Source organism: Mustelus asterias, chromosome 3, assembly GCF_964213995.1.
Source record: "Mustelus asterias chromosome 3, sMusAst1.hap1.1, whole genome shotgun sequence".
Classification (NCBI taxonomy): domain Eukaryota; kingdom Metazoa; phylum Chordata; class Chondrichthyes; order Carcharhiniformes; family Triakidae; genus Mustelus; species Mustelus asterias.
Window position 1 is genome coordinate 46,746,132 of NC_135803.1, and position 25,657 is coordinate 46,771,788.

Here is a 25,657-nt window from a genome sequence, read left to right on the forward strand (position 1 = left end):
TGCCCACCGGGCTGTGCCAAGGGGGCAAAGCCAGAGGGGCGGGGCCAATTAGAGACAGGGTCTATGGGGTAGCGATCGGTGAGGGTGGGAGGTCCTGCTGCCACTTGGCACTTCCAGGAGGGAGGGCGGTGATCACGGCTGGCCATCTGCATGGCGGGTGGGTGGGGGGGGGTCAGGGCTGCTAGGGGGTTGGAGCTGTCAGGGGGTCTGGGATCGGGATATCGGGGCTGGCCAGGTGGAGGGTTGGGGAGATCGGGGCTGGCCCGAAGAGATCCCGGAGGCTAGCGATCAGGGGATGGGGGTATTGGAGGGGTCACAGGGCTGGCCAGTGATTGGGAGGCCAGCGATAGGGAAGCCAGTGTGCATGCGCCAATCTCGGCGCTGATGGGTCGGCGCATGCACAATGGCCCGTTCAGCGCTATGCTACCGGCCTCTCCAGCAGGAATAGGTCCCGCCCGCAGATTTTCAGTTGAAATCCCATTAGGGCACTCTGCAATGCCCAGAGTGTGGGAGATTCACTCTGACAATCACGCTAGAAAAACCAGCAGCATTTACTCCCGTTTTCTCGTGAATTGGGGATTTTGAATTTTTTTGGGACAATCCCGCCCACATAAACTACATCCACAGCCCTTCCCTCATTAATTATCTTTGTCACCTCTTCAAAAAACTCAGTCAAGGAACCAGGGGAAAGTTTGTTTCACCCAAAAGTGGATATCAGGCAAGCCAGGATACAAGGCAAAAGCACTGCAGGGGTTGGGAGAGGGGGTGGAGAAGTTTCTCTGGATGTCATATGTGTGGAATCCGAGGCAAGTGTCTTTGAATAATGTTACCAAAGGGAAATAGTGGATGAGCAATAGGATATGATCTTGTCAGAGTTGTCAGCAGAGGGTTAATCATGGTGGGCACTGCTGTTGTCTTCATAGAGTTGACTACTCAGTCCATATTATAAGGAATGGTCTCATGTTCTGCACAAAGCCTTGACACAGGTGTAACTCCATGCTCCCAGCTATTATACACAAACTCACGATCAGGCTGTCCAGTGTACCTAGTAACGCCTGATGTGTGCACATCAGCCTTCTTCAGTAGCATGGATTCTTGACGTCAGCATCTAAGTCCTATGCAGCAGTATTTATGAAAGATCTCAACCTGGAAGGAAGTTGATTTCTGTGGCATCTCCTTTCCCTGGTCTGGGGCTCCTGCACATTTTCATTTGGTGATTCACCACGTGAAGATCCATCAAATAGCCTAGCTTCCAAAGTACACGTGGTGCTAGTCTTTGACCTGCTATTTGTTCCAATCAGACCAAGCGGCAGTGCATCTTCAGGAAGATTGGCCATCACTTCATGAAGTGGCAAGGACGTGTCTACATTTCCAGAACTTAAAGTAAAAGAGAGAGGCAGGTCTGAAAGAAGAGAGAATTGAGAGAAGGTGAAGATATTTTGATGAAGATATAAGATGGAGAAGGTTTGTTATGTGGAGTGTATAGGGTGAGACAGAAGTAAGGGAAAATGAATAAAATGTGATAAATTTGCAGATAACATTTCCTCCAGTGTTACCACTGGTCATGTAAGATTCAAGTTAAAATTCAACAAAAGTTCCTACTTACATATTTTTTGAAAATTCTATTTAGGTTTTAAGTTATTTAGTCAGAAACTAAAGCTAAATAATTTGTAAAACGCTGTGACTCTCGAAGTCTCATGTTTGTGGATTGTTATTTCCTTTCAGATCATTTTTGGTGATTTTATGCAATGGTGCTGCCTGGTTCTTATCTGTATCACTGGATTCACCTCTGGTATGTGTCTCAGGCTGATAAAAATAATTGTAGGTTAAAATAAATGCAATGGAAAGCTTCAAACTGAACATTTGTGTCATGTAATTGAAAAGATTGAGGCCTGTTTGACGATCAGCCCTGGCCGTGATGAATGGCTGAGCAGGCTCAAAGGGCCAGATGGCCTCCTTCTGCTCCTATCTTCTATGGTTCTATGTTTTACCATGCCCCACATAGTTTGATTTCATTCAAAAGTTTAGTTACAAGATTCCACGGTGGATATAGAATGATATTGCTTGGTTGGTGCTAAGTAAATGAATTCCTTTTGATTCATAGAACATAGAACATTACAGCACAGTACAGGCCCTTCAGCCCTCGATGTTGCGCCGACCAGTGGAACCAATCTAAAGCCCCTCTAATCTACACTATTCCAATATCATCCATATGTTTATCCAATAACCATTTGAATGCTCTTAATGTTGACGAGTCCACTACTGCTGCAGGCAGGGCATTCCACGCCCTTACTACTCTCTGAGTAAAGAACCTACCTCTAATATCTGTCCTATATCTCTCACCCCTCAATTTAAAGTTATGTCCCCTCGTGCTAGCCATCACCATCTGAGGAAAAAGGCTCTCACTATCCACCCTATCTAATCCTCAGATCATCTTGTATGCCTCTATTTGAAACCGGTTCACAGAATTAGAAAAGGTGGTGCCTGATTAAAGTCTCTGGCTGGGATTTTCTGCTCCCATTGGCATCTGACAGGTTTGTCGATGGGAGCAGAAAATATCGTAAGAATAGCCAAAGCACGTTTTACGCAAACGCGTAACGTGATTTTTCCCTCCCATTTTCAGTGACCAGGCAGATTTCCCGGTGTTCAGTGTCGGGAACATAATTTGCATTCATTAACATATCATTATCAGGCCCCTTATGCCTGAACCAACTCCATCCCCATCAGGAAATACATTCACATTGGTGTGACGGCAGAATGGAGTGAAATCTGACTGGTCTCCCAAGGCATGCACCTGGCGAGCAAACCTCCTGGGCAGCTTAGGTGAATGCAGCGCTTGGTTGGGAGGGGGGGGGGGGGCGCGGGAGGAGAGAGGCTCATGTCCTGGCATTGCCCCCTGGCACTATCTCCTGGCAGTTCTCAGGGAGGATGGGGGGTGCGAGGGAGAGGTGCAATGGGGGAAGGGGGACGGGTTCCAGGGTGAACTCCTTAGTGCCGGAGCAGCCTTTAAAAATGGCGGCCCAATCCTTAAGAGACTAAGTTGCTGTTGGAACGGGCGAATCAGAGGCTGTTCCACCAGCGATACGTCATTTTCTTTCTCTGTGTTGGGGTTATACAGTGGAGAAAGCACCGTTACAGTTGGCGGCTTCAACAGCACTTTTCCCACCGGCTATCAGCCTTTGCCAATTTCCAGGAAATTCTTGCCCTCTGTCATAGAATCATGGCTCGGCAAGAGGCCACTTGGCCCATCGTGTCTGCACTGGCTGAAAAACAAGCCCCCAAGCCTAATCCCACCTTCCAGCATTTGGTCTGTAGCCCTGCCGGTTACGGCATTTCAGCTGCATAAAATCCTTTTCACAATTCAATCTACATGGCCACTACATTGAAAGTCAATGCTGAGATTTGAACCGATTCAACATGCATCTACATGCAAAGCATATACCCTAATATTGAGCTACATCCCCCCTGTAAATGAATGTGACTAGTTTCTAATTGCAGTTTAAACTGCATTGTTAATGAAGATATTTGCATTATTATAGGCCTCAGGTCGACCACGGTAGTATTCACTGTTGATATTCTAATTTAAAACAAATCTCATGTGGTTTTGTTTTTTTGCTTTTATCCTGCAGCTTTTTATGTTATGTTTCAGACTCTGGATTTGAGAAATTATCCATATTTCAGGGACTTTTCAATGACAATGTATACCACAGTTGAGCTAATGATGGGTTTAATTGATCTTCCGGTTCCGTATGATAGGCCAACTCCCAGCATCATATACACTGGCTATGTTCTATACATGATCTTTGTGTACCTTCTGCTGTTAAATTTGTTGATTGCAATGATGGATGACACATACTGGAGAATTGCATATGAAAGAGAGGAACTTTGGAAAGTGCAGGTAAGCTAAGTTCTTAGAATTCAGTTTATGAACTAGACAAACTGAAATGTTAGAATGCAGCAAACGTAACCATGTAAGAAGTGACCTAATTGATTGAGAACACTGACACCCCTTCCTCGATTGGAACAATTTGGGTTTGCCTATTTCTGATATTACAATGAGAGATGTGTACTGCAGTACTTGAATCTGTCGCAATAGTGACTATTTTTTGTCAATTTTGTAAGTTAAACACTTACCATAATATTTAAATTTATAAAAGAAAGTCAACTTAGTAATTAATCAAATTTGGTCAATTTTAATGAAAGTTAATGAATAAATTCCTGTCAGAATTTAGAATAGATGTTTCCAGTCTTGTGAGTGTCTCCTGAAATTCCTGGGTACATTGCCTGTGATTTTCAATTATACACTTGCAGCAGATAAGGTAACTGCCTACTTGGGAAGATCTATCTTTGTTGCACAGAAAATAAGCAGGCATGGAATTGTCCTCTCTGCTTTAAATACAAATTTAATCATTACCCAACGAGATAAATAATATGATTTGCAGAGTCAGTACATGAAATGACTGTAATTAATTCATTAAGAATTAATGACCAAACCTCCAGTTAACCATTTCAAATATACTGCAGAAAAATCAGATGAATATTGTAACATATATTTTGATCAATTCTCTTCCGGTACCCACCAAATAAATGCAGTGCATGTTGCATTATGTTGCACCAATCAGGAAGCTGCTGAGTTTCATCATTGATGTGCACTGATTTGGGTGGTCAGTTAGTGGGAACAGGGGTTCCACAATTGGATTTACCTTAGGTTCAAAAGCCTTACACAATGTCCTGTTTTTACCAAGGTCCCACACAAGAGATTCATGAGCAAAATTAAAGCTCATGGTATTGGGGGCAATGTATTGACATGGATAGAGAACTGGTTGGCAAACAGGAAGCAGAGAGTGAGAATAAACGGGTCCTTTTCAGAGTGGCAGGCAGTGGCTAGTGGGGTGCCGTAGGGTTCAGTACTGAGACCCCCGCTGTTCACAACATTCATTAATGATTTGGGCGAAGAAATTGAATGCAATATCTCTAAATTTGCAGACGGCACTAAGCTGGGTGGCAGTGCGTGCTATGAGGAGAATGCTAAGAGGCTGCAGGGTGACTTGGACAGGTTGACAGAGTGGGCAAATACTTGGCAAATGCAATATAATGTGGATAAATGTGAGGTTATCCACTTTGGTGACAAAAACAGGAAGATTATTATCTGAATCGTGGCAGTTTAGGAAAAGGGGAAGTGCAACATGGTGGAACAGTCGCTGAAGGTTGGCATGCAGGTACAGCAAGCGGTGAGGAAAGCTAATGGCATGCTGGCCTTCATCGCAAGAGGATTTGAGTATAGGAATAGGGATGTCTTGCTGCAGTTATCGAGGGCCTTGGTGAGGCCACACCTTGAGTATTGTGTGCAGTTTTGGTCTCCTAGCCTGAGGAATGACATTCTTGTTATTGAGGGAGTCCAGCGAAGTTTCACCGGACTGATTCCCGAAATGGCAGGACTGACATATGAAGAAAGATTGAATCAACTGGGCTTGTACTCACTGGAATTTAGAAGAATGCGAGGGGATCTCATTGAAACATTTAAAATCCTGATGGGACTGGACAAGCTGGATGCGGGAAGAATGTTCTCGATATTGGGGAAGTCCAGAACAAGGGGTCACAGTTTACCAATAAGGGGTAAGCTATTCAGGACTGAGATGAGGAAGAACTTCTTCACTCAGAGAGATGTGAACCTGCGGCATTCTCTACCACAAAAAGCTGTTGGGGCCAGTTCATTAGATATGTTTAAGAGGAAGCTGGATGTGGCCCTTGTGGCTAAAGAGATCAATGGGTATGAAGAGAAAGCAGGAATGGGATACTGAAAGTGCATGGTCAGCCATGATCATATTGAATGGTAGTGCAGGCTCGAAGGGCTGAATGGCCTACTCCAGCACCTATTTTCTTTTTTACCAGCATTTAAACATAATTATCATAGAAACCCTACAGCGCAGAAGGAGGCCATTCAGCCCATCGAGTCTGCACCGACCACAATCCCACCCAGGCCCTACCCCCACATATTTTACCCGCTAATCCCTCTAACCTACACATCCCAGGACTCTCAGGGGCAATTTTTTAACCTGGCCAATCAACCTAACCCGCACATCTTTGGACTGTGGGAGGAAACCGGAGCACCCGGAGGAAACCCACGCAGACACGAGGAGAATGTGCAAACTCCACACAGACAGTGACCCGAGCCGGGAATCGAACCCGGGACCCTGGAGCTGTGAAGCAGCAGTGCTAACCACTGTGCTACCGTGCCGCCCTTTATATATATATATGGGATGCATCTCCAACCTATGCCCAAACCCTCAACCAATCCTTGTTAAGCTGAAAAATCAGTTGAGATAGTTAATTATCAACATCATGGGGATTAAGATTGACCAGAAACTGAATTGGACCAGCCACATAAATACTGTGGCTACAAGAGCAAGTCAGCGACTAAACATCCTGAGGTGATTATCTCACTTCCTGACTTGCCTGGATGATTGGAGCTTCAATGTTCAAGAAACTCGACACCATCCAAGACAAAGCAGTCCACTTGGCTGACATTCCATCCATTAATTTAAAAATTCACTCCCTCCACCACTGGTGCAGAGTGACAGCAGTGTGTACAATCTAAAGGAGCTCACCAAGTCTCCTTCAAGTACCTTTCAAACCCGTGACCTCTGCCACCTCACCGAGAAAAACAAGGGCAACAGACATATGGGAGCACCACCACCTGCAAGTTCCCCTCCAAACCACCCACCATCCTGACATGTGGAAAACAGTGGAATAATAATAATGTCACTGAACTAATAATCAGGTAGCCCAGGCTAATGTAAAATAAAAGCAAAATACTGTGGATGCTGGAACCTGAAACAAGAACAGAAAATGCTCGAAAATCTCAGCAGGTCGGAGAGCATCTGTGGAGAGAGAATAGAGCCAACATTGAGTCTGGATGACCCTTCGACAGAGCTGGTGGTTTGGGGACATGGCTTCAAATCCCATCATGGCAGCTAGTGTAATCTGAGATCAATTAACGAAATCTGGAATTGAAAGCTAGTCTTGGCAATGGCGACCGTGAAACTATCATCAATTTCTTTGTAAAAGCCCATCAAGTTCGCTAATGTCCTTCGGGAAAGCAGAATCTGAGCCATTAACTTATAAATAATGTTGAGATATAGTAGTGTTGACGGTGTGCATGTCTGTGAGGATATTGTTTGCTTTGTACTCGTACCTAATGAAACATTCCAAGTATTAGAAATTAAATTGCCAGGTTAACTTTTTCAGATTGCAGCCACCATACTGCTCCTAGAGCGACGTGTGCCAGTATTTCTGAAGATTCGCTCAGGGGTTCCAGGAAGATCTCTGGGCTTCGATGATGACAAGTGGTATATTGGGTAATCCAATAAACACATCTCAGCATTTTACTGCTTTGTTTTTTGCATTTCAAATGCAAATTTCACTTATCTAAATAATTCTTCTGATTACAGGGTTGAAGAAATTCTTACGGAGACAGTAGGAACGAAGGCGCAGGTTCCAGCATTGAATGCGCAGAAATATTCACACCATCTAGGATGGGATGCAATTCGCAAAAACCTTGCAAAAATCATAAGCATGAAAGATTCTTCCGAGTCCACTTCTTTTTAGGGAGTATTTTCTTCATATAGATCACCATTCGAAATATATTTTTCTCAGTTTTGTTATTTGCACTGTGCAATACTATTCAAATGATAACACTGTACACTGATATATACCTATAATTTATTGTAAGTGATTATACAAGTACTTAACATGCTCATTTTAAATTCTCTCACACATTTTACACCTGGAAAATTAATTTACATTAGATATTTTTGTTAAAATAAAGAAGAGGGCTTTGATATAAACATATTATATGGGCGGCACGGTAGCACAGTGGTTAGCACTGCTGCTTCACAGCTCCAGGGACCTGGGTTCGATTCCTGGCTTGGGTCACTGTCTGTGTGGAGTTTGCACGTTCTCCTTGTGTCTGCGTGGGTTTCCTCCGGGTGCTCCGGTTTCCTCCCACAGTCCAAAGATGTGCGGGTTAGGTTGATTGGCCATGCTAAAATTGTCACTTAGTGTCCTGAGAAGCTTAGGTTAGAGGGATTAGTGGGTAAATGTGTAGGGATATGGGGGTGGGATTGTGGTCGGTGCAGACCCGATGGGCCAAATAGCCTCTTTCTGCACTGTAGGGTTTCTATGATTTGTAATATGATAGTCACTTTCAGACTAAAAGCCTGCTGGCAGCTTCCTCTCACGCCAGCTGCAGTAAGCATTTACCATTTATTTGGGAATAGTCTACATTCTACTAAGTAAATGAAGTGTTACTTTAAAATCATTAATTAGATATGTGTTTTTACAATTAGAGATTATTTTTGTACATGGTTTCCTCACATTAATCCAAACAAATATACATCACTACGAATCAGTGTTTCAAGTTGGGACACTCTCTCATGTAACATCAGCGGGGCTCGTGACAGTGGGTTGTTTCATTCAAAGAAGTTTTAATACAGTAATTACTACGTTTGTGTTTTAATTGCATTTGCTTCCCTAAAATCAACTGTTACGTAATCTTCTTTTACCATTAAGAGCAAACCATTTGTTGGTCCTGTATTGTATAAATCTTGGTAGTGCTTTACAGTTAGAGGTGTTTGTTTTGACAAAAAAGTGAAGTTAGATTTGATCTACTTAGAATGTGGGAATTGGTGTATTTACGTCATGGAATAAAGTTTAACATCGTAAGATTATCTGATTCCATCCATTTTTATTTTCAATCCTTTTGTACTAAACTTCTTTGAAATGGGTACACATTACTCCTTCAAACATATTTTCTAGAAATTTCAAATGTTGCGTCTATTTAATGACACTTGCGTTCATTAAGGTTGCTGGAATAGTTTCGATTTTGAGAAGCTCATGTCGATAGAAACTCTTACAGGCCAGACAAAGCACAGTTCGGTGCAAAGTCGCATTTCTTTCATTTTACCTCATCGGATAATCTAAGAAGAAAACATCTTGTACATCCAAAGTATTTTTGATTTTTCACGGTAACTACCTGCAGCGTCTCTGTGAATGACACCAAATTTAGAACCAACTAATTTCAAATCAGGTAGTGATGCATACCCACCGGAAATAGGATTGAGATTATCTAAATTCACTTGATGTGAGATCCTTTTATCATTAGCGGATGGGCTTCTATTTCAGTATTCGAAGCCAGATTCGAAGCCAGAAACCAGAAAAGAACCACCAATGTATTAACCCAGTTTAATCCACTAACATTCGGACACAATTCTCTGATCTCATCGAAGATTGGTGGTGGGTGAGAGCGCACAATTCAACTAGATGCACTCTACTTAGATTTCCAGAAGGCATTTGATAAGGTGCCACATCAAAGGTTATTGTGGAAAATAAAAGCCCATGGTGTAGGGGTAACATATTTGAAGATTAGCTAGCGAACAGAGTTGGCATAAATGGGTCTTTTTCTGATTGGAGGCTGGATGTGACAAGTGATGTGCCAAGGGGATCAGTGCTGGGGACTCAACTTTTTACAATTTATATCAATGATTTGGATGAAGAAACTGAAGGTATGTTTGCTAAGTTTGCTGACAACTCAAAGATAGGTAGGAAAGTGAATTGTGAAGAAAACGTAAGGGGGTTACAAAGAGAAATACATAGGTTAAGTAAGTGGGCAAAAATCTAGTAAATGGAGTATAATGTGTGCAAATATGAAATTGTTCCTTTTTGACAGGAAGAGTTAAAAATTATCAAATGGTGAGAGATTGAAGAGCTCTGGGGTGCAGAAAAATCTGTATGTCCTAGTGCATGAAACACAAGAGGCTAGTGTACAGGTTCAGCGAGTAATTAGGAAAGCTAACAGAATGTTGTTGTTTATTGTGAGGAGAATTGATTACAACAGTAGGAGGTTTTGCTGCAGCTGTACAGAGCATAGGTGAGACCATATCTGGAGTATTGTATACAGTATTCTTTACTTAAGGAAAGGTGGCACAATGGTTAGCACTGCTGCGTCACAGTGCCAGGGACCCGGGTTCAATTCCAGCCTTGGGTGACAGTGTGGAGTTTGCATGTTCTCCCTGTGTCTATGTGGCTTTCCTCCAGGTGCTATGATTTTCTCCCACAGTCCAAAGGTATGTAGGTTAGGTGAATTGGCCATGCTAAATTTGTACCTTAGTGTCCCAGGGTGTGTAGGTTAAGGGGATAGTAGGGTAAAAGTGTGCGGTTACAGGAATAGGGAGGTGGGATTAGAAAGATGCTATTGGACAGTTGGTGCAAACTCAATGGGGGCGATGGTATCATTACGCCCTGACGGCCAATGGGCGGGATGAGCCTCGCGCCCATTCCTTAAATTTATTTTAATTTAAATTTCAATGTGATTAACAAGCCTGGGATTAAATCGTCCAGGCTCACTTGCTTGTGTGGCCTCACTGAGGGATGTTCTCTCCAGCGAGGGTCACATATGATTTCCATCAACAGGGACCAGACGTGATGGCCTCGCTGGTAGAACCAGAAGCCATTGAGGGCCCCCCAGCTCGGGGGAGAGGGGTGCCCCTTGGGCAGTGCCAGCCTGGCACCCAGGCAGTACCCACTGGGCACCAAGAAGTGCCAATGGGGTGGGGCCCGAGGGGCGGAGTATACTGGGGGCAGGACCAGACCAGGGGTGGGCCGATTAGGAGGAGAGGGGGGACCACTGCTGCTCTGCATTGCAGTCAGTGGGGGGAGGGAGGGGGCGATCGGTCCAGCGGGGGGGATGTGCAGGGGGGTGATTGGTCCGGCCAGGGGGGCTTGCGAATGACCGTGAGGCCCCACAATAGCATGGAGGGCTGGGGATGTTGGGCCACGGAGGCTGGCTATAGCAGCAGAACTGTGTGACAAGTTTGTGCTGCTCTCAGAGCAGAGATTTGCACATGCGCAATTGCACACTTTGCTACCATCAGCTGGCTTTCTGGTGATTTTAGCCTCACCTCCTGCCCCTACAGGCGAGAAATGGATTTCAGGATTTGTTCATGCACTGAATGCATAAGATCTGACATTTGGACTTGCCGAAAAAACGGATCCAAAACTTTCCCGTTTCATTCTGGATTTAGAATTGTTTTCATAAGATCAACCCCAATGGGCTGAATGGCCTCCTTCTGCACTGTAGGAATTCTACGATTCTATGTAAATGTGTTAGCAGCAGTTCAAGGAAAGTTTACCAGACTAATACCAGGAATAGGTGGGTTTTTCTTAGGTTGGACAGGTTAGGTTTGTATCCGCTGGAGTTTAAAAGGTTAAGAGGTGACTTGATCAAAACCTTTAAGATCCTGAGGGATCTTGACAGGGTGGATGCGGAGAGGATGTTTCCTCTTGTTGGCTAATCTAGAACTTCAGGTCACTGTTTAAAAATAAGAGTCACTCATTTAAGATAGAGAAGAGGAGAAATGTTTTCTCTGAGGGTTGTGATTCTCTGGAGCTCTCTTTCTCAAAAAGCAGAGTATTTAATATTTTTAAGACTGAGCTAGGTAGATTTGTGATTAACAAGGGGATGAAAAGTTATTGGGGATAGGCAGGAATGTGGGGTTGAACATAGAATCAGATCAGCCATAATCTTATCGAATGACAGAACAGACTCGAAGGGCCGAATGGCCTACTCCTGCTGCTGATATGTATGTTCATACGTCTTTCAAGGCAGTTTAAGGGCAGGGTGGGTTTCCCGGTGAACAATGTCAAGAAACGTATTTGCATTCATTAGCATCTTATGATATTACAAGGCCATCTCGCTGGAATCACATTCCCCCACCAAATTAAATTCCTCTGGGCAATTGGAACATTCTGTTTTATGACAATGTATTAGTGGCATGCACCTAGTGAGCTTCAATACATGCTCCTTTCAGCTTCCTTTTAAATAATCACTGCTACATCTCAGGTGCCTGCAGCACAAGCTACACCGAGACTAAGCATGGGAGGGACAACCAGCAGGGAGGCAGAGGCAAAGGCAGGACTGTGGGGGAGCAGAAAGTACCAGAGGGCAAGGGTGGGATGAAGACAGGACTGGGGATGGAAGGATCGGAGGGCAAGGGTGAAAGACTGTCTGGAGGGCATGTTTAAGAGACAATCCAGGGAAGGATTAAAGGCTGCCTGGATGCCGTTTAAATAAGGAGCCATGACATTTGGCCCCATGAGGTAATGGTATGGTGGGTGACTTCCTGTCTGCCCCGTCACAAGATTCACCAAACCTCACGGATGCATAAGTAATGAGCTGAACAACAGAAGATTGGGTGAGTTCAGCCATCCTGCCGCCCAATGGGAATCATTCCGAATTTACCACCCTCCACCAGACCTGGTCTCCAGAAAGGAAATTGCTTTATTTTCTGAACTGAAGAGCCATTGCCTCCCACCCTGATTCACTGCAATGGAGAATCTACACTGTGCTACCTTTGGTTAGTAGGTTTGCAGATGACACCAAGATTGGTAGCATCATGGACAGTGAAGAAGGTTATCTAGGATTGCAATGGGATCTTGATCAATTGGGCCAGTGGGCTGACGAATGGCAGATGAGTTTAATTTAGATAAATGCGAGGTGATGCATTTTGGTAAATCGAACCAGAGCAGGCCTTACTCAGTTAATGGTAGGGCGTTGGGGAGAGTTATAGAACAAAGAGATCTAGGGATACCCCAGGTTCACAGCTCCTTGAAAGTGGAGTCACAGGTGGACAGAATGGTGAAGAAGGCATTTGGCATCCTTGGTTTCATTGGTCAGAACATTGAATACAGGAGTTAGGACATCTTGTTGAAATGAAACAAGACATTAGTCTTGGAATACCTGTGTACAGTTCTGGTCACCCTATTATAGACAGGATATTATTAAACTAGAACGAGTGCAGAAAAGACTTACTAGGATGCTACCAGGACTTGATGGTTTGAGTTATAAGGAAAGGCAGAATAGACTGGGACTTTTTTTCCTGGAGTGCAGGAGGCTTCGGGGTGATCTTAAAGAGGTCCATAAAATAATGAGGGGCATAGATCAGCTAGATCCTTTCCCAAAGATATGGGAGTCTAGAACTAGAGGGCATAGGTTTAAGGTGAGAGGAGAGAGATACAAAAGGGTCCAGAGGGGCAATTTTTTCACACAGAGGGTGGTGAGTGTCTGGAACAAGCTGCCAGAGACAGTAATAGAGGCGGTACAATTCTGTCTTTAAAAAAGCATTTAGACAGTTACATGGGTAGGATGGGTATAGAGGGATATGGGCCAAACATGGGCAATTGGGACTAGCTTAGTGGTAAACAAAAGGGTGGCATGGACAAGTTGGGCTGAAGGGCCTGATTCCATGCTGTAAACCTCTATGACTCTATGGTATGGGGTTAAGGTATATATTTAAAGATCACAAAGAAAAAAAATAACAAAGATTGTGTGGGGATGGAGAGCTGAAAAGCGCATTGGATGGAAGGGAGGACTCAGAATCACATCTGTCACTTCCTATTTCTGCCAACAAATCATATATCACTTGACCACTTCAAATTGACAGCCAATATGCATGGCCTTTGTCATGTTGAATAAACCCAATCCAAAGGCAGAATGGAAGAAACCATAGAGGGAACTTGCAAGCGGTGATGTTCCCGTGTTTCTGCTGCCCTTGTCCTTCTCGGTGGCTGAGGTCGGGGATTTGGAAGGTGCTTTGAAAGGATTAGTCACCAGCCAAAGAATAGGTTGAGAGTGCCTAACCCTGTCTCCTAGTAATAGATCTGTCAATTACAATTGTTCATTTTCAGTACATTCAATCGTTACACCTGCAATATAATTCACCTTGTTATATCCAATGTGTTTTCATTGGATCAGAAAAAATTCTTACTCTACTGAAGCAGCAAGAGCAACTGTACATAAGGGGAAGCAAATTTGGGAAAAATATAGGACGTATGGAAGGTTTATATTCTGACCAGGATCAACAGCACAGAATCAGCTTATCAATTAATAAAAAAGCCAAACACCCCAGATCTCACCGCCAATACCCTCCCCCCTTCCCCCTCACCACATTCCCACCACGCCCCACCCTGTAACTGAACGGCAATGTCTATTTATAATACATCTAAGAGTTCCAACCAATTTCTGTTCTCTGAATCATACATCATTCAGAGAATGAGAAGAAGAGAGGCTTTTCAAGGAGCCATTCAGAGTGAGTTGGTATTTTTCTAAACCCGTTTAAAATTACAGCCTGAATTTTCCAGCCGTTCACGCCCTGATGCCGCTGCCAGCGAGAACGGAGAATTTGACACTCAGCCAAATCTCTGTTCACTGCAATGAGACTGGAGAATCCCAGCTGTGGGCGAAGTCGGAGAATTCCAGCCAGATGTGTTTCTGCAACTATTATCAACAGTGAAATTCACTTTTGCTCTATTCTCATTTTGTTGTCTTTTTAATGTGAGTTCTTTTTATGTCAAATAAAATTATTCATATATGCTGTTAACATATTTACACATCCAAGTTAGCTAAATAAGAGAAATAAATCACAAATCACCTCATGTAAAAAATAACTTAGAATTTGTTATTTCTTTATATTGAGTGCAAATAATTTCTGATGATCACCCAGCATGGACTATTTACCAAAGTCACATTTGATGGTAATTGGCTGTTAGTGTCCTCTTGACTCTTATCTGTTACAACATTCTATAAAATAAACATATTGTGCTTGATAATAATTCTAAGAAAGTTTTTTTTTCGTCGTTCATGGGATGTGAGCTTCGCTGGGAAGGTCTGATCCTGAATTGCCCTTGAAAAGGTAGTGTTCAGCTGCCTTCCTGAACTGGATTAACATCAGTAGAGATACAGTCAGTAACACAGGGGGGAGAGGGGTTACTGAGTGACAATTTGAGAGAGCTGGACAAACATCAGTAGAGCTACTGTCAGTGACACAGGGTGCAGGAGGGAGAGGGGTTACTGTGTGACAGTGTGAGGGAGCTGGATTAACATCAGGAGAGATACAGTCAGTAACACAGGGTGCTGCGGGGAGAGGGTTTACTGAGTGACAGTGTGAGGGAGTTGGATTAACATCAGTAGACATGCAGTCAGTAACACAGGGTGCTGCGGGGAGAGAGGTTACTGATTGACAGTGTGAGGGAGCTGGATTAACATCAGTCGAGATACAGTCAGTAACACAGGGTGCTGGGGGAGAGGGGTTACTGAGTGACAGTGAGAGGGAGCTGGATTAACATCAGTAGAGATTAAGTCAGTAGCAAAGGGTGCTGGGGGAGAGAGGGATTACTGAGTGACAGTGTGACGGAGCTGGATTAACATCAGTAGAGATACAGTCAGTAACACAGGGTGCTGGGGGGAGAGGGGTTACTGAGTGACAGTGTGAGGGAGCTGGATTAACATCTGTACAGATATAGTCAGTAACACAGGGCGCTGGGGGGAGAGGGGTTACTGAGTGGCAGTGTGAGGGAGCTGGATTAACATCAGTACAGATACAGTCAGTAACACAGGGCGCTGGGGGGGAGAGGTGTTACTGAGTGGCAGTGTGAGGGAGCTGGATTAACATCAGTACAGATACAGTCAGTAACACAGGGCGCTGGGGGGAGAGGGGTTACTGAGTGACAATTTGAGGGAGCTGGACTAACATCAGTAGAGCTACTGTCAGTGACACAGGGTGCTTGGGGAGAGGGGTTTCTGAGTGAGTGTGAGGGAGTTGGATTAACAGCAGTACAGATTAAGTCAGTAACACAGGGTGCTGGGGGAGAGAGGTTGTTGAGTGAAAGTGTGAGGGAGTTGGACTAACATCAGTACAGATACAGTCAGTAACACAGGGTGCTGGGGGAGAGGGGTTACTGAGTGATAATTTGAGGGAGTTGGATTAACATCAGTAGAGATACAGTCAGTAACACAGGGTGCTGGAGGGAGAGGGGTTACTGAGTGATAATTTGAGGGAGTTGGATTAACATCAGTAGAGATACAGTCAGTAACACAGGGTGCTGGGGGAGAGGGGTTACTGAGTGACAGTGTGAGGGAGTTGGATTTACATCAGTACAGATACAGTCGGTAACACAGGGGCTGGAGTAGGGGGGTTACTGAGTGATAATTTGAGGGAGTTGGATTAACATCAGTACAGACACAGTCAGTAACACGGGGCAGGAGTAGGGGGGCTACTGAGTGACAGTGTGAGGGAGCTGGATTAACATCAGTAGAACAATACAGCACAGGAACAGGCCCTTCGGCCCTCAAAGGCCGTGCCGCTCCCTGGTCCAAACTAGACCATTCTTTTAAGAAAAAAAAAGTGTATAAGATTTTGATGGGTATAGATAGAGTGAATGCAAGCAGGCTTTTTCCGCTGAGGCTAGGGGAGAAAAAAACCAGAGGGCATGGGTTAAGGATGAAAGGAGAAAAGTTTAAAGGGAATATTAGGGGGGGCTTCTTCACGCAGAGAGTGGTGGGAGTGTGGAATCAGCTGCCGGATAAAGTGGTAAATGCGGGGTCACTTTTAACATTTAAGAAAAACTTGGACGGGTTCATGGATGAGAGGGGTGTGGAGGGATATGGTCCAAGTGCAGGTCAGTGGGACTAGGCATAAAATGGTTCGGCACAGACAAGAAGGGCCAAAAGGCCTGTTTCTGAGCTGTAATTTTCTATGGTTCGATGGTTCTATGGTGCAGTCCATGTGGTGTAGGTCCACCCACAGTGCTGTCAGGAAAGGATTTCCAGGATTTTGACCCAGTGACAATGAAGGAGCAGTGATATAGCTTCAAGTTAGGATAGTGAGTAACTTGGTGGGGGGGTGGGTGGGGGCTGCTTTCAGCTGGTGGTGCTTCCTTGCATCTGCTTGTCCTTCTAGATGGTTGACATTGGGCATTTGGAAGGTGATGTTAAAGGATTAGTCATTTGTCATTGAGCACATCTAGGGATCTACACAGTCCTGTTGTCCACTGCTGCGTATGTCATTGCTTTCCTATTAATGTAATCATAGAGGATCTCAGAGCTTTACAATTAGCTAAAATTTATCAGTGGTAGCACTGCTCAAAACTCCATTGACTTCAGTGGGACCAGAAGATCTTGCCAGCTGGAGTCGGGGATGGGGGTGTGGAGACAGAGGGGGTGATGGGAAAGGTAAAATTCTACCCCATGCGATGTAAATAAGGCTAAGGAGCTACGACTCTCACCAATTTTTACAGATGCACCATAGAAAGCTTCCTTTCCGGATGTATCATAGCTTGGTATGGCTCCTGCTCTGACCAAGACCACAAGGAACTACAAAGGGTTGTGAACGAAACCCAGTCCATCACACAAACCAGCCTCCCATCCATTGACTCCATCTACACTTTCCATTGCCTCAGAAAAGCAGCCAACATAACCAAGGACCCCACACCCCCCAGTCATATTCTCTTCCACCTTCTTCCGTCATGAAAAAGATTAAAAAGTCTGAGATCATGTACCAACCCACTCAAGAACAGCTCCTTCCCTGCTGCCATCAGACTTTTGAATGGACTTACCTTATATTAAGTTGATCTTTCTCAACACCCTGGCTATGACTGTAGCACTACATTCTGCACCCTCTCCCCTATGTACTCTATGAACAGTGTGCTTTGTCTGTAGAGTGCGCAAGAAACAATACTTTTCACTGTATACCAATACATGTGACGATAATAAATCAAATCTGAAAAAAGAGTAAAATATTTCATAAACATGCAAAAGTAACAATGTAGCTTATAAAAGCTGTGTTAAGAAAATATATCGCAAATATATAAAATATGTAAATTAATTCTCTAACAAATTATAATTTTTTTTACCAAGTTTAATGGAGAATTGGGATGATAATTGTATATTCTCAGCTGGGAGTGCAAGCATATGAAATTAACCACTATATATTAATTATCTGCTATAAAACATGTTTTCCCATCGGTTTAAAAGGTTTTATAATTGTTAAAAATAAAGTACCTATAAAAATAGGCTTTAAATGGACAAGAAATTTAACAACAGCACAATACATATGGAGCTAAATCATTTAAATAGGAAACCCGCCAAAGAAAACAATAGCACAGATTTACAAAATTCACTTTCGTTTACATTTTTAAAAATCTGACACTGATGCATTTTCAAAATCATCTGTCCATAAATCTAACTTCTTTGTCTACGTACCCATATCTACTGCCTTCTTAGCAACATCACTCCATGCTTAGAGGGAAATAGCACCCCCTGTGCTCAGAGCACCAAAATCCATACTCAATCAGCTTCAACATAATAGACAAGGACACTGTCTCCTTGAATCACAAGTGCAATTGACATGTTGTTTCTATCCTGTTTGCACCTAAGTAGGGGGCAGTAATGAAAATTGTGTGGGAGACGGAACGCCAAATTAGATTTAGTTAACAGTTTTCAGGCAGGTCACAATGTAGGCAGCCAGGGCTTCTGCTGGAAATAGGTGGAGGCAATAACGCAAATCAGGCAGATGCTGCAGTTAGGTCTTTTTAAGTGTTTTCCTAAACCTAGAGCTCTGTTAGTTTTTGATCTTGCTCATGGACCACTGGTGGTACTATTTGGGAAACAGCTATTGACAGTGATCTTCATCTGCTCTCAGGTAAAATGGTGAACCATTTTGAAAGATATCTTTCTTGTGTTATCTTGAAGCTTTTGGCCATTTAGACAATTGCAAAGTGTTTTGAGTGACTGTTGAATACTCTAAAAGGATCACTCTAAAAGGATTACTATTATTTTCTACCTCACTCTCTTCTGACAATTCCATGCTGGCAAAAGGAGCAAGAACATGACGAAAGGAGCAGACTTTCAGGGAGAGCAAATAGATGTGCTGACAGGAATCTCACCCTCCTCACGTGGGCTCAGAACAAAATACGTGAAGTTTTCTGAGCGGCAGCATAACAAGGCTACACTTCACCAGCAAGACTGCTGCCTTCTGCAACAAGACTGGCCACTAACTGCCATGACCGTTACAGATTATTGTCTGTTGGAGTCAAGGTTGTTGCAGCCCTCAATGTCTTTGTCTCCAGTTCCTACCAGGCTGCCTCAGAGGATGTCAGTAGTATTAGTTAGTCTGCAGTTAATGGCTGCACTAATTGAGTGTCTGGTGCCGACTGCAAATGCTTTCATAATCTTTCCCATTCATTTAGGGACATAGCAGAATCAAGGGTTGAGGTTTGTACTGATTGTAATTGTCACACAATTCCAATGGTTGTTTGACTGTACTCATCAGCCTGTCGACTCATCCACATGACCTCATTCTTTGCTTTAGCACAGAAAGTGTGAGGTTACCTGTTTTGGGACAAGGGCTATCTATCCCCTGTACACATGGCTCATGACTTCTCTCAGGAACCTGTGTTTAAAGTGTACTGCAATCAGATGCATATTTTAATTGGAGCTCTATTAGAGCAAACCACTGGAGACCTTGAGCAATGACTCTGATTCCTGGACAATAGCTTCCTGCAATTCAGCCCACAAAGGCTGTCCCACATGAATGATTTACTGCCTGCTGAAGAGTTTTACTCTGTATTGGAAACAGCAAAGTGCACAAACGTCTTTCCTATGATGAGAGGAAAGCTATTGAAGGCATGGAGGATAGAAACAGAGTGTGAGGTCTCCAGTACCTGGCTTCATGCAGAAGTCTCCAGCAGCAGCTAATTGAAGAGCTCAAGAGTCCCTCTGCCCCTTCCACTAACAGTCATGTTCAAAATCTCTCACTTCCTCCACCCTCAAAAGTGACTGCATCTATTTTAAAACCAACATTGATTTCATGTCAACTAACAATGCAGGAAATTTGTCTGTGCACCCATTTCCTTTTGGGGGTGAGGGAAGCAATTCCTTCCTACTGCTGACTTGGTGTTTGATTACTTCCACCACTACATCTGAGAATCTGAGGGTCTTGGTGAAAGTCACAGAGTCTGCCAGTTCAGAATCTGGTTGTCTGCAGTTCATCGGTGAAAATTGTACTTCCCCTTTAAGATGCTGTCTTTATGTATCGCCTATACTGTCAAGTCTTCAACTCTTCCAATCAGGAAGCAGCTTATAGAAGTGGGAGTTTACCAGCAGTTAACCAATCACATTTAAATTCATCTAGCACCATAATAGCATGCTCTCGTGCCAATTACATCAGGCAAGTGGAACACATGCCCCATCCAGCACCTGCCCAAATAACACTATATGTGCCCACACCCCACCCACTGTATGTACATGGGTCAAGCAACCAAATGAACAGGTTGTGTCACTTGTCAACCTTCAGTTTGTAATAGTTGACAAGAGCAGGCTTTCTCCTCTCAACAGTTAAATTCCACTACTCTGGTCCGACACAAAAAATTTTTTTTATTACAAGTGGTGTCAGTTAAAGAAATTAATCCAAGAGCCTTTGTTTGAAATCCTGCCTTAAGCAATTGTTTGTAAATTCCTTTACTACATTCAGTTAATTTATACATTCATTTAATTCAGCATAATCATTTCGAACAGAAGTCAACTCTCCAGCAGTGCAGTTATGATAAATACTGCACAACCTTTTGTGTTTGTGTCATAATAGAAAGTCAGGAGAATAAAACACTACAGTATTTACAGCAGTTCTGTTGATAGTAAAAATGAGGCCAGACAGATATTTTTGCAGGTGCAATGACTTGAGTTCCTCCTTTCCGTTAACTGCCATCTATTGCTTACTGTACAGAATGAACTGCCCCATTTACAATAGACGATATCATCTTCATGCCTTCAAAGTTACTTAAAATGTTCCATGGCATTTAGATTTTCTGTAGACTACTTACCGACGAGATAATGTTTAATTCTGAATTTATTTTCAAAATATTTCCAGATACTGCTGGTATGCTTGAAACTTATTTAACTTTTAAAAAATAATTCCTATTTTTCCAGTTAGTTGAGCCATATTTTTGTTTTCTTAAATTTAGTTTACCCTAAGATGACAATACATTTTGGGGACAATTTTCCTCAGGTTACTGTACAGGGGGTGTCTCTTGCCTGCCTGCAAATTCAGGAAATAGGGAGCAGAATTCCATTTTGGATACTATTGGGGGGGGGACTTAACAGGGGTAAGCCATGGGGTACAGGTCTCTGGCACAGAGTCTGTCCTTGTTGCTGTGAAGGGAAGGGGGGAGAGGAGTAGAGCATTAGTTATTGGGGACTCCATAGTTAGGGGGATAGATAGGAGATTCTGTGGGAACGAGAGAGACTCGTGGTTGGTGTGTTGCCTCCCAGGTGCCAGAGTCCATGATGTCTTGGATCGTGTTTTCAGGATCCTTAAGGGGGAGGGGGACCAGCCCCAAGTTGTAGTCCACATAGGCACCCAAGACATTGGTAGGAAAAGAGATGGGGATGTAAGGCAGAAATTCAGGGAGTTAGGGTGGAAGCTTAGGGCTAGAACAAACAGAGTTGTTATCTCTGGTTTGTTACCCGTGCCACGTGATAATGAGGAGAGGAATAGGGAGAGAGAGCAATGGAACATGTGGTTACAGGGATGGTGCAGGAGGGAGGAATTCAGATACCTGGACAATTGGGGCTCATTCTGGGGTAGGTGGGACCTTTACAAACGGGATGGTATACACCTGAACCAGAGGGGTACCAATATCCTGGGGGGGGGAATTTGCTAATGCTCTTCGGGAGGGTTTAAACTAATTCAGCAGGGGGATGGGAACCTGAATTGTAGATCCAGTGTACAGGAGGTTGAGAGTAGTGAGGTCATGGATAAGGTTTCAACGACGCAGGAGTGTACTGGCAGGCAGGAAGGTGGTTTGAAGTGTGTATACTTCAACGCCAGGAGCATCCGGAATAAGGTGGGTGAACTTGCAGCATGGGTTGGTACCTGGGACTTCGATGTTGTGGCCATCTCGGAGACATGGATAGAGCAGGGACAGGAATGGTTGTTGCAGGTTCCAGGGTTTAGACGTTTCAGTAAGAGCAGGGAAGGTGGTAAAAGAGGTGGAGTTGTGGCATTGTTAGTCAAGGACAGTAGTATGGTGGCAGAAAGGACGTTTGATGAGGAATCGTCTACTGAGGTAGTATGGGCTGAGGTTAGAAACAGGAAAGGAGAGATCACCCGGTTGGGAGTTTTCTATAGGCCTCCGAAAAGTTCCAGAGATGTAGAGGAAAGGATTGCAAAGATGATTCTGGATAGAAGCGAAAGTAACAGGGTAGTTGTTATGGGGGACTTTAACTTTGCAAATATTGACTGGAAAAGCTATAGTTCGAGTACTTTAGATGGGTCAGTTTTTGTCCAATGTGTGCAGGAGGGTTTTCTGACACAGTATGTAGATAGGCCAACAAGAGGCGAGGCCACATTGGATTTGGTCCTGGGTAATGAACCAGACCAGGTGTTAGATTTGGAGGTAGGGGAGCACTTTGGTGATAGTGACCACAATTCGGTTACGTTTACTTTAGCGATGGAAAGGAATAGGTATATACCGAAGGGGAAGAGTTATAGCTGGGGGAAAGGAAATTATGATGCGATTAGGCGAGATTTAGGATGCATAGGTTGGGGAAGGAAACTGCAGGAGATGGGCACAATTGAAATGTGGAGCTTGTTCAAGGAACAGCTACTGGGTGTCCTTGATAAGTATGTACCTGTCAGGCAGGGAGGAAGTGGTCAAGCGAGGGAACCGTGGTTTACTAAAGAAGTTGAATCTCTTGTGAAGAGGAAGAAGGAGACTTATGTAAAGATGAGACATGAAGGCTCAGTTAGGGTGCTTGCGAGTTACAAGTTAGCCAGGAAGGACCTAAAGAGAGAGTTAAGAAGAGCCAGGAGGGGGCATGAGAAGTCTTTGGCAGGTAGGATCAAGGAAAACCCTAAAGCTTTCTATAGGTATGTCAGGAATAAAAGAATGACTAGGGTAAGATTAGGGCCAGTCAAGGACAGTAGTGGGAAGTTGTACGTGGAGCCTGAAGAGATAGGAGAGGCGCTAAATGAATATTTTTTGTCAGTATTCACGCAGGAAAAAGACAATGTTGTCGAGGAGAATACTAAGATACTGGCTATTGGACTAGACGGGATTGAGGTTAATAAGGAGGAGGTGTTAGCAATTCTAGAAAGTGTGAAAATAGATAAGTCCCCTGGGCCGGATGGGATTTATCCCAGGATTCTCTGGGAGGTTAGGGAGGAGATTGCAGAGCCTTTGGCTTTGATCTTTATGTCGTCATTGTCTACAGGAATAGTGCCAGAAGACTGGAGGATAGCAAATGTTGTCCCCTTGTTCAAGAAGGGGAGTAGAGACAACCCTGGTAATTATAGACCAGTGAGCCTTACTTCTGTTGTGGGCAAAGTTTTGGAAAGGATTATGAGAGATAGGATTTATAATCATCTAGAAAGGAATAATTTGATTAGGGATAGTCAACACGGTTTTGTGAAGGGTAGGTCGTGCCTCACAAACCTTATTGAGTTCTTTAAGAAGGTGACCAAAGAGGTGGATGAGGGTAAAGCAGATGATGTGGTGTATATGGATTTCAGTAAAGCATTTGATAAGGTTCCCCATGGTAAGCTATTGCAGAAGATACGGAGGCATGGGATTGAGGGTGATTTCGCGGTTTGGATCAGGAATTGGCTAGCTGTAAGAAGACAGAGGGTGGTGGTTGACGGGAAATGTTCATCTTGGAGTTCAGTTACTAGTGGTGTACCGCAAGGATCTGTTTTGGGGCCACTGCTGTTTGTCATTTTTATAATTTGTCATTTTTATAAATGACCTGGATGAGGGCGTAGAAGGATGGGTTAGTAAATTTGCGGATGACACTAAAGTCGGTAGAGTTGTGGACAGTGCAGAAGGTTGTTGCAGGTTACAGAGGGACATAGATAAGCTGCAGTGCTGGGCTGAGAGGTGGCAAATGGAGTTCAATGCGGAAAAGTATGAGGTGATACACTTTGGAAAGAGTAACAGGATTACAGAGTACTGGGCTAATGGTAAAATACTTGGTAGTGTGGATGAACAGAGAGATCTTGGTGTCCATGTGCATAGATCCCTGAAAATTGGCACCCAGGTTGATAGGTTGTTAAGAAGGCGTATGGAGTGTTAGCTTTTATTGGTAGAGGGATTGAGTTTCGGAGCCAGGAGGTCATGTTGCAGCTGTACAAAATTCTGGTGCGGCCCCACTTGGAGTATTGTGTACAGTTCTGGTTGCCGCATTATAGGAAGGATGTGGAAGCATTGGAAAGGGTGCAGAGGAGATTTACTAGGATGTTGCCTGGTATGATGGGAAGGTCTTATGAGGAAAGGCTGAGGGACTTGAGGTTGTTTTCGTTAGAGAGAAGAAGGTTAAGAGGTGACTTAATAGAGGTATACAAGATGATCAGAGGATTAGATAGGGTGGATAGTGAGAGCCTTTTTCCTCGGATGGTGATAGCTAGCACGAGGGGACATAGCTTTAAATTGAGGGTGATAGATATAGGACAGATGTCAGAGGTAGGTTCTTCACACAGAGAGTAGTAAGGGCATGGAATGCCTTGCCTGCAGCAGTAGTGGACTCGCCAACATTAAGGGCATTTAAATGGTCATTGGATAAACATATGGATGATATTGGAATAGTGTAGGTTAGATGGGCTTTAGATTGGTTTCACTGGTCGGCGCAACATCAAGGGCCGAAGGGCCTGTACTGCGCTGTAATGTTCTATGTTCTATGATGCATCTCTGCCCCCCTTCAAATTACTCCAGGATTTCCTGGGGTTTTCCAAAGGACAGAGACCTGAGTCTGTTTCTACAATTCCCATGATAATGAACGAGAACTGTTTCTGGACCTTTTGAATGTTGAAGTCTTGAATGGGCATCTAGTGCAGAGACACTCGGAGAAGTCCTTGGACCCAGGTGGATCAAACAGAAAGGAGCTAACTGCAAAGAGCAAAAAATATCTCAAGGTCACCTTGTTGTTTGTGGTTGCTATGTGGAAGACCAGTTTGGACCAGTTTCCTCTCCCTCTTGCCTTGCCACCAAGCCCCTATTTTGTTGATCGAGAATCTTCCAATTTTTTTTTGACTGATCCAAATTAAGTCCCATTCACTGTGCTAGGTGGCAGTCTACTCCATAAGTAGAATGCATGAGTTACAACTTATGCTATATTAACACTAAGGTTCCTTTAGTTTTTAATTGTGTTTCTTCCTTGAGGGACACAAGTAAAAGCTGAAATGGATTCATTTTAGCCATAACAAACCTTGCTGCCTGAAGGTGGTAGATTTTTGGGGTAACTTGGCAAGAGAATTTGTGAAGAGAAATAGTTCATATCTCTGGTCAACTTTGACAAATGTCTTGCAGATGAACTGATCTGCTTAAGCACAGAACACTTGTGTGAATCTCGGTTGTTGAATCCCATATCATCTGATGTCTGAGTGCAATCTTCGCGTCTGACTGAGGGGCAGGAGAGTAAAACGCCAGGACTGCTAACAAGGTCAGGATCCCTGCATGATGCTATTATAGGGTTTGTCATAGCGTCATGGTCGGACTCCAGATTTCTGTCTGATTAGATTCATAGTGCTGTAATATCAGCACCAGACCCCTCCCCCCAGCTTTGCCCACGAAAAAAAAATAAAGCTGTAATTTTACCAATTATCCTCACTGCTTGGTCCAATAAAAATCCAAAAAATGATGTACCTGCCTTTTACACAATTGTGAATAGACACATTTGAAATGTAACCAATACTGTGGCCCTGAATTTTAGTGGACCTCTTACCACTGCATGATCAAAACCTTACCAGAAGCAGTGGATAGATCCAGCTTACTAGCT

At 43.8% G+C, this 25,657-nt stretch overlaps 1 protein-coding gene across 1 annotated transcript in view; it reads left to right on the top strand.

Annotated features, from left to right (window-relative positions):
* The window catches only part of LOC144483718 (transient receptor potential cation channel subfamily V member 6-like), a 50,050-nt gene extending 42,442 nt beyond the window's left edge, over positions 1-7,608 (top strand). The window contains exons 12-15 of the mRNA XM_078202261.1: positions 1,726-1,792; positions 3,630-3,898; positions 7,249-7,358; positions 7,452-7,608. Of these exons, the coding sequence (XP_078058387.1) occupies positions 1,726-1,792; positions 3,630-3,898; positions 7,249-7,358; positions 7,452-7,608 (603 nt within the window). The remainder of the gene's footprint in view (positions 1-1,725; positions 1,793-3,629; positions 3,899-7,248; positions 7,359-7,451) is intronic.
* The last annotated feature ends 18,049 nt before the right edge of the window (positions 7,609-25,657 follow it).